Source organism: Capsicum annuum, chromosome 3 (genome assembly GCF_002878395.1).
Source record: "Capsicum annuum cultivar UCD-10X-F1 chromosome 3, UCD10Xv1.1, whole genome shotgun sequence".
In the NCBI taxonomy this organism is placed as follows: domain Eukaryota; kingdom Viridiplantae; phylum Streptophyta; class Magnoliopsida; order Solanales; family Solanaceae; genus Capsicum; species Capsicum annuum.
In genome coordinates this window covers 733,486-742,639 of record NC_061113.1, presented here as the reverse complement: position 1 = coordinate 742,639, position 9,154 = coordinate 733,486, and the positions used below count along the sequence as shown (strand labels likewise).

Below are 9,154 nucleotides of genomic sequence, written 5' to 3'. Positions count from 1 at the left end.
CTTTTTGCATGGCGAACTTGTTGAGGAAGTTTATATGGATCAACATCCCGGATTCGTTGCTCAGGGGGAGTCAGACTTAGTTTGCCGTCTCAAACGCTCTTTATATGGCCTCAAGCGATCTCCGAGAGCATGGTTTGGCAGATTTAGTTCTATTGTCCAATAGTTTGGGATGTCTCAAAGTAAAGCAGATCACCCTATTTTCTATCGACATAATGGTCCAGCAAAGAGCATTTTTTTGGTCGTTTATATTGACGACATTGTCATAACTGGAAATGATCCAGAAGAAATATCTTAGCTAAAGCGGCATTTGTTCAGTCACTTTCAAACCAAAGATTTGGGAAAGTTAAAGTATTTTTTGGGAATTGAGGTAGCACAATCCAAATTAAGTAACGTCATCTCACAAAGAAAATATTCTTTGGACATATTAGAGGAGTCGTGCATGTTAAATTTCAAACCAATTGACACTCCTATGGATCCAAACATCAAACTCGTCCCTGGATAAAGGAGCCATTGAAAGATCCTGGTAGATATAGAAGACTGGCCGGTAAATGGAACTATCTCACTATTACACGCTCGGATATTTCATTTGCAGTAAGTGTGGTTAGTTTCTCCAAGCTCTATGTAAAGATCACTGGGATGCAGTGATTCGTATCCTCGGATACATCAAAAAAGCTCCAGGACAAGGATTGTTATATGAAGACAAAGGCCACACAGACATTGTTGGATATTCCAATGCGGATTAAGCAGGTTTTCCATCTCATAGACACTCCACTTCTGGGTATTGCATCATGATTGGAGGCAATTTAATTTCCTGGAAAAGTAAGAAGCAAGATGTTGTTGCCTGATCTAGTGCAGAAGCTGAATATCGAGCTATGGCCCTTGCTACATGAGAGCTTATTTGGCTAAAACAACTTCTCCAAGAGTTAAAATGTGTTGCATTCAATCAAATGAAACTTATATGTGACAATCAGGCTGCACTACATATTGCCTCAAATCCAATTTTTCATGAAAGAACAAAACATATAGAGGTGGATTGTCATTTTATTAGGCAGAAGATTGAGTCCGGGTGCATTGCCACCAGCTTCGTCGGTTCAAATGACCAATTGGCAGATATTCTTACTAAATCCCTTAGAGGAGCTCGCTCGTATTGAATACATTTACGGCAAGCTCAGAGCATATGACATGTATGCTCCAGCTTGAGGGGGAGTGTCAATGTCACGACCCGAACCGGAGCCCTGGCCATGACGGGGATCCCGAACCATGAAGGCCCAAGAGCTCTTCTAACTTGCAATCATATATTACAATAAGGAAAATGCGAAAAGGAAATATTACAACGGAATCATGGTCAATATCATAATTCAATTGAAAAAAAATCTGGAATGGAAAATATACAACTCTAAACAACGTCTAACATCAGTCTGCAAAATCTGTAACAACTGAAAATGACATTTATCTGAAATTTGGGATAAGCCCCCAATCGGGCCATGAATCAAAATGAAATAACAATAAAAATTTCTAATATAGGCCTTCCGAAGTAAGGGAGGCTCACCAATTGCAACTTCCGACGCACTCAAACCTATTGCTGAACTGGACTCCAAGACTGTGCCTTAGATCCTGAGATGGAGGGGTTCAATACATATGTACTGGTATGCAGAGCAATCCAAAATAATGAATTTATACATATATAACATAGGTGAGAGCAAGTCATAAAACATTATGCATGAAATAGTTTAAAATACATGGGCCAGTTCAAAAGATCTTAAAACATTCTTCTCAATGCAATTTATTCTTTGTATTACTTCTGAGTTAGGTGGTACACCCTACATATCTAAAAGTTTCCCACGGCAATATGGGATCCGTCATTAACTCGACGGCCAAGCCCCCAACCCAAGTTTGCCGCAAGGGTTGAAGTATCTAAATCTGATACGCCATAGGGCACTAGGCCAGCGTATAATAATATACCCATATCAGCAAAACACGATTTCGATCAATGATTCATATGACTCGTGCCTTCTTTGAGTAACCACCTAACTCTCTTAGTGCCAAGTTTTAACCCATTCTAAACATGCATCCTTCTAAATTCGAAATCTGAAATCTAAAACTGATTTGGTATCGTCATACCAAGACTTGCAAGTCATATCTATGAGCCATAAATATCATGCTACAATCTTTTCATTCAAAACATAAAGTTCGTACCACCGTATTATTCAAACAGGTCAAGAGAATCCATATTTCAACCATATGTAAAAATTATGCAAGACTCTCTCTCTTTTAGATATTTCAACAAATATGTGGTGGTCAATTATTTTGTAACAAACCATACAATCTATTTGAATCACCATTTTTCATTTATATTAGTAAGAATCACCCTCTCTTTCCAATTCAAAATCATAATCAAATCATAAATAATAATCAAGACATTTGTATCATGATTCTCAAAGATGCATTTGAAACAATCCATATTGTATGAAAACAATGGGAAATCATAGCAAGAGAGGGATTCTATATTTTCATGCTCTCAATCAAATCTTCAAACTTATTTTCATGCATACATATATACAAGTACAAATCAATTTGGGGGAAAAGGCCTCAAGACCCAAACAATAATATCATTAAATAATTCATAGTGCAAAATTGTAATGTAAATTCCAAACCCCTTTGTAAATTCATGATTTCTAAACTTTAAACCATATTCAAAGTATTTTCAGCCAGCCCATGTAGTTTATGAAAACCCCACGTACCTTAGATTATTTAGTTTGAACGATGGAACCCGGATCTTGATCCTTTTCTTGGAATTCTTGATCTTAGGGATGAGTTCTTGACCTTTGGGGAAAGGATTAAGGTTGGATTTTTTAGAGGAATTGATTAGTTTGTGATGTATTTAGCCCAAATACTGATTTTATTTCGTGTTGTGGCTGAGGTGAGACGAGGAAAAAGACAAAAATAACCCTAAGGAAACAAAAAAGGTCGCAGCAGTCCCTCGGCTTGACAGATTGATATGCTGAAGTGAATTGGGCATAACTCTTTACTCCGATGCTGGATTTGGATGAAATCGGTTGCGTTGGAAAGAAGACTCAAAGACCTTTCATTTGATATATATAAGGCCACCCAGTTCACAATATATCAGGAGTTATTCTCGACGAAAGTTGACCCAGGTTGAAGTGTCCACTAAAACTTACTCGATGGAATTGTTTTCAACTCGTCTTTGAGTTAGGAGATTCTTGTGACCTCAATTCATTTTCAAAGGTTTTTCCACACTATAGGAGTGATCATCACACATACATTAACAAGAAAAAAATCTGGCTCGGGTCTATACGCGTAGGAACTATGGTCTAAATTCTAGCCAAAAAGTATGCGGTGTTACAGTCAAGATATGTTAGCTGTCAAGATATATCTAGAAGTAGTAAAATATGGTAGCTATCAAGATATATCTAGAAGTAGTAAATGTCAAAGATATATCTAGAAGTAGTATCTCATAGATAGTCAATTATTGTAGGAAGAAGGCATGATTTTAGGGATCTACTCTTGACCTTTTGTGTCTAGCTTTGTGTATATAAGGTTGATGTAATCTGTCATTTGAAAGTATGAAGTGAAATACACTTGCATTATTAACAAATAACAAACATAGCTTCTAACCGTATATATTGAGAGAAATGAATAGAAATGTCGCTCTAGTTGCTTGAAACTGAAAATCCAACGGTTGGTGAACTTGCAGGAATTTCCAACTTTATCTACGAAAAATGGTCCAAAATGAAATTGACGATGCATTAGATCAGCTAGGAATGATCAAGAGTGGAGGTGATCTGAGTAGCATCGAGGTTGATCAAATTGAAAAACTTGAACTGAGGCTAAGATTTTTGAGGACCTTTATAAAGTACAAATATGTTCTTTTGCCTGATTCCTTGGTCAAAATCACAAGGACGGCCCAACAGACTGTGGAGAAGCTTGATTTTGGTAAAATTCCAGATGAATGCAGAACTAACATTAAAACGGAAAGTCTAGTATCTCAGTTGCAGGAATTCGTTGAAGGTAATACCAGTTCAATGTGCAATTTTGAGATGGATGATTCTGATCCGACGAAATATATGGATTACCTCGACAAGAATCTAAATGATTTGCTGAGGCTTCTACTCCGTGTGCCTGACCCTGATATGACAAAGGAAGTGAAAATACTTAAGAATAAGTTGACCTACATTCAAAAGAGAATGAGGTTTATAAGATACTTATATGGCACAGAGATAAATGGCTGCGTCGGCCATGAGAAGTTGAAAGGTTTGCGGACCCAAATTCAGTTAATGGCTGAAACTGTGGGACACTTCTATCTTTCTCTTTGCTATGATGAAGATCATACACTTGTGTCTTCCTGTTTGTGCCTGATTGTATTAGTGGATCTGGAAATGAAAAAGATATTTCGTGGTGAACTAAAGGCTTAAAAGTTTACTCAATCAAAAACTTTCAGGGAAAAGAAATTACCAAAAGGATTTTCACATCATCTAAACAGTTTGCTGGTGTATCTTAGAAATAAGAAGCTTAAGAACTTTGTATCTGCTCAAGAAATTGATGTGGCAATAGAGTTCTTGTTGGTTTCTCTCAGTGATGTGCCAAATCATGTTATTAATGGCAAGGGGTTGAATGAAGTCTTAGAAAAGATTGGAGTTGTTGTGGGTGACATACTATGTGTAATCAAAGAAGACGCTAACAAGATTGACGATGCTATGATACAAATATTGGAGAAAATTGAAGATCTAAAGGCAGATGTGGAAGAGAGGTACAAATCCTTAAAATACAGTCCATCTGATGAGTTCCCCACAGTTGGTGGATTGAGCTTTATTCATTCTTTTTTAAGGAAATTGATTGATACATTGAAATCTGAATCAAGTTCAGATTTCATGATGAAACCCTGTATTGGAACTTTAGATGAAGATCTTTCGTATCTAACATCTGTTTTCAGAGATGTTCCAAAGGTACATCATAAAGATGAAGAAATTCTCAAAGATCTTCAAAGGCGTACTGTAAATTTGGCATACGAAGCTGAAGTATCCATCGACTCTATTCTGGTTCAACATAATGCTCTTACGCATTTTTTTTGCTCGCTTCCTGCAATCATCAAAGAGAGCAAGCAAATTCTTGCGAAGGTGAAGGAGATGAGTTTTCAGAACCTTCCTCTTAAGCCCTTCTCTGTGGTAGAGCCATCTAAGCATCTTCCAATTCACCGTAGCAATCCTGTGAATGATGAGGAGATAGTTGGATTTGAGAATGAATCAGAAAAAATAATCCAATATCTGATTAGAGGTACCCATGAGATAGATGTTGTCCCAATTGTAGGCATGGGGGGACAAGGGAAAACAACTATTGCCAGAAAGGTGTACAATAATGGCTGCATTGTTTACCATTTTGATGTTCGAGCATGGTGCATCATTTCTCAATCATATAACCGGAGGGACCTATTACAAGAGATTTTTAGTCAAGTTACAGGTAAAGAGGATAAGGGAGATAAGGAAGACATCATTGCTGACGAGTTGAAGAAAAGCCTAATGGGAAAGAGATATCTCATTGTCTTGGATGATATGTGGGATAGTAAGGCATGGGATGACTTAAGGCTTTCGTTTCCTGATGTTGGAAATAGAAACAGAATAGTAATAACAACTCGACTTGAGGAAGTGGCTAAGCAAGTCAAGCACCATATTGATCCTTATTCTCTTCCATTCCTCACATCCGATGACAGTCTGAAGTTGTTGCAGATAAAGGTGTTTCAACAGGAAAGTTTCGCTCCTTCACTACAAGATGTGAGTAAAGCAGTTGCAGAAAGATGCAAAGGATTGCCTCTGGTGATTGTTTTGGTTGCTGGAATAATCAAAAGGAATAAAATGGAAGCCTCTTGGTGGTATGAGGTTAAACATTCTCTGGTTTCCTATCATGGTGAGCCTGAAGGATATAGTCTTTCGACTATGCAGTTAAGTTATGATAACTTACCTGACCATTTAAGACCGTGCCTTCTTTACATGGGGATGTTTCCCGAGGACTCAAGAATTCCAGTGTCTGAATTGATAAGTTTATGGATAGCGGAATGCTTCGTGCAGAATATTGAAGAATCTGGGAGATTGGAAGAGACAGCTGAAGGTTACTTGAATGATCTCATTAGCAGTAACGTGGTGATGGTTTCAGGTAGAAGATACAACGGAAAAGTCAAATACTGCCAGGTTCATGATGTAGTGCTTCACTTTTGTTTGAATAAGAGTAGAGAAGAAAAGTTTATGCTGGCAGTGAAGGGAAATCCTAACCGATTTCAATCTTCCCGTTGGAAGGATAGACGAGTGAGTTTCAATTTCACTGATGAGCTTTTCAGTTTGGGCTCCAAAACTTTCCGCCAACGCTTGAGGTCAGTGATAATGACACATGAAGGAAATTCTTGTGATCGGATGTCCTCTCAGTTTAGTGACATGAGACTAGTTAAGGTCTTGGATTTGGATTGTCCTGATGAGGCTCAGATTTGGTTAGATATATTCAGACCTCTAATTCACCTGAAGTACCTTGCAGTTCATTCAATTTTAGACTATGATTGGGTACTAAATCTTCCACATCTTGAAACTTTAATTGTGAGAAAGATAGAAAATGGGTTAACGTTATCAACGAATTTTTGGAAAATGGAAAAATTAAGGCATGTTGAAACTCCAAAAGCTATTGTTGATCAGTATACGGATAAGAAGGGGATGTTTGCTGAATCCTCTAAATTGGAAAATTTGAGGATATTTAGGAGAGTTGTAATTAAGGAAGCTGATAACTTTGATGTGTTATTTAAGTAAGTGTCCTAATCTTCAACAACTTGGCATCTCTTTTATGAAGGCTCCTACAGATGACTCAACGTCAGGTGAAGATGATTACGCAAAGCCTTTCCATATCAATATGGAGAGTCACACCCAGCTTCAATCACTAAGTCTTTTCTTTCCAGGGTCCCCAGTATTAGGCTTACAATTGCCTTCAAATTTAAAGAAGTTGGTACTAAGCAGGGTACCTGTAGACACGGCGATTTCTTTCATTACGGGACTACCAATCCTAGAATATCTCCAATTAGTGTGTTTCCATAAATCCAAAGAGTGGTGCATTCCTACAGATATCACATTCCATAAACTTAAGTTGTTGAAACTGGTGAACTTATGTACCACAACATGGGATGCTTCAGAGGAATCCTTTCCTCAGCTTGAGAAACTAGTTATAAGTTTTTGTTGCAAACTAGAGGAGATCCCTCTTAGCTTTGCAGATATTCCAACACTGAAACAGGTTAAGTTGATTGGGCCCTGCGCAGATTCTCTGGAGGCTTCAGCTGTGAGAATAAAGGAAGACGTCATAGAGAATGAAGGAAATGACCGTATTGAAATCATTACCAAAGTAAGTTGAAACAAACTCGTATGTGCTGTTTTTGAGTATCCATGAGTATCTAATTTGCAAACACTATCTTCAATACAGGATCTGTCATTCGCAGCACGAAAGCGTCGGTGAGTCAAGCATGTGCCTGTAACCACAACAATGGTATTGTTTCAGTTTTTTCTTCTAAAAAAGAATATGTTCCTTTTTTCCTTTCTAATTCGATGCTTGCTTTCTCTTAATTTCTCTCAAACTAACGAGTACTTGTTTGAATTTGACAACTGCAGCAAAAGCGCACACAGGCTATTGTGCAGCTAGCTGAAATGTCCATCCTCAATCAACGATTGCTAAGTTTGTTTTGATTGATAAACTCTTTTTCTGTATATTTTTGATGATTGGGAACCAAAATGTGATTTCTTGTTACCTTCAATAAACATCATGCTGTTGTGCATCGTAGGAAGCCAGATAGATATCACCTGTCAAACTCCTACTCATCTTTCGAGGAGGACAACAGCAGTCTCTCTAAATTTATCCCATGTGATAACATGTACACTTGTGTCTCATCATTGACAACATCATGACCAGAGGCATATGACTCAAGCTCTTTCACGTCTTCCACATTCAATTTTTTCGTTGAACTTCTCAATCTTCGTAGTGCCTGGTATAGGGCATACATCATCGCTTTGGTGAAGAAGGCCAAGACAATGTTAGTTGTGAAGGGGTGCATCCTTTTCTTGCAGCCATTACATCGAGTTTCTCAAATACTTGCTTGTTACATGAAAAATTCTCCAGGTTGAACCTAGGGAAACACTACAAAGCAAACCAGCAAAATAATAAACCAAATGATGTGGTTGAAATGGATTTTGAAAGAAAATTCATCGATGCAAGCACAAAATGGCTATATAATTCAGGGAACAGAGTGGGTTAAATCAGTCAAGTTGATGCTAGGCTAGTCTATGATATTGTTAGGTTGTATGAAACACTTACTTTAAACACTGTGAACACTCAAAAACACTTAGGTTGAATGATCACTGCATGCATGGTGAAACCAGCTCACTACAGTTTGATTCGAAGACATCAACATGTCCTTAAACCAGAAGTATTGCCGGAATACAAGAAGGCTTACCCACGCCCTCGGGACTTGGATGCAGCGTGAATTACGAGGGTCCAACATTGAGAAACACAAATAATAGAGACCTATTGACTTGGTTCAACCGAAAAAGCTAGCTCATGATGGAGAATTGTCCAAACCATGTGAAATATCTGAAAGAGGGTTTGAGGAAAAGGCATTTTATGGGTATGATTTGCCAAAGGCTTTACCTCCACTGTATTTTGAGAATCTCTTTGAAACATCAATGCACAAAGAGATAAAAAGAGACTATTAAATCAAAATGCAACTGAAATCATCAAGTTGATTCTCTCTATAAATGCTTGGCTATTTAGTATTAATTACATGTATATCTGTACTAATAAGAATGTTATTTCATTAAATTCTTCAGCCATTGACTATTTATTTCTACTGAGCAGTGTGCAAGACAAAACAGCACATTAATCTAATCATACACAGCCACAACAATGTACAACTTTAGAAAGACCAAAAGTTAAAACTATTTATTTCCTGCACCAGTATAGTTTCACTGTACTAAAATTAACGATATAAGCACAGACGACTGCCGTATGCTACTGCAAGCAGCTGGTTATGTAGTTCACTATACACTATCCACTTATGTAGTTCACTATACACTATAACTATAGACTATACACTTATGTGTAACAATTTGTTCACTATACA

The 9,154-nt window shown here is 37.5% G+C and overlaps 1 protein-coding gene across 1 annotated transcript; it reads left to right on the top strand.

The window, feature by feature from the left end:
• Nucleotides 1–3,528: 3,528 nt before the first annotated feature.
• Nucleotides 3,529–7,914, top strand: LOC107864436 (putative late blight resistance protein homolog R1A-3). Its single transcript, XM_047408851.1, is given in 4 exon segments — nucleotides 3,529–6,800; nucleotides 6,802–7,386; nucleotides 7,465–7,527; nucleotides 7,650–7,914. Coding segments are annotated over 3 exon segments (3,678 nt in total). The 5' UTR covers nucleotides 3,529–3,740; the 3' UTR covers nucleotides 7,498–7,527; nucleotides 7,650–7,914.
• Nucleotides 7,915–9,154: the final 1,240 nt, after the last annotated feature.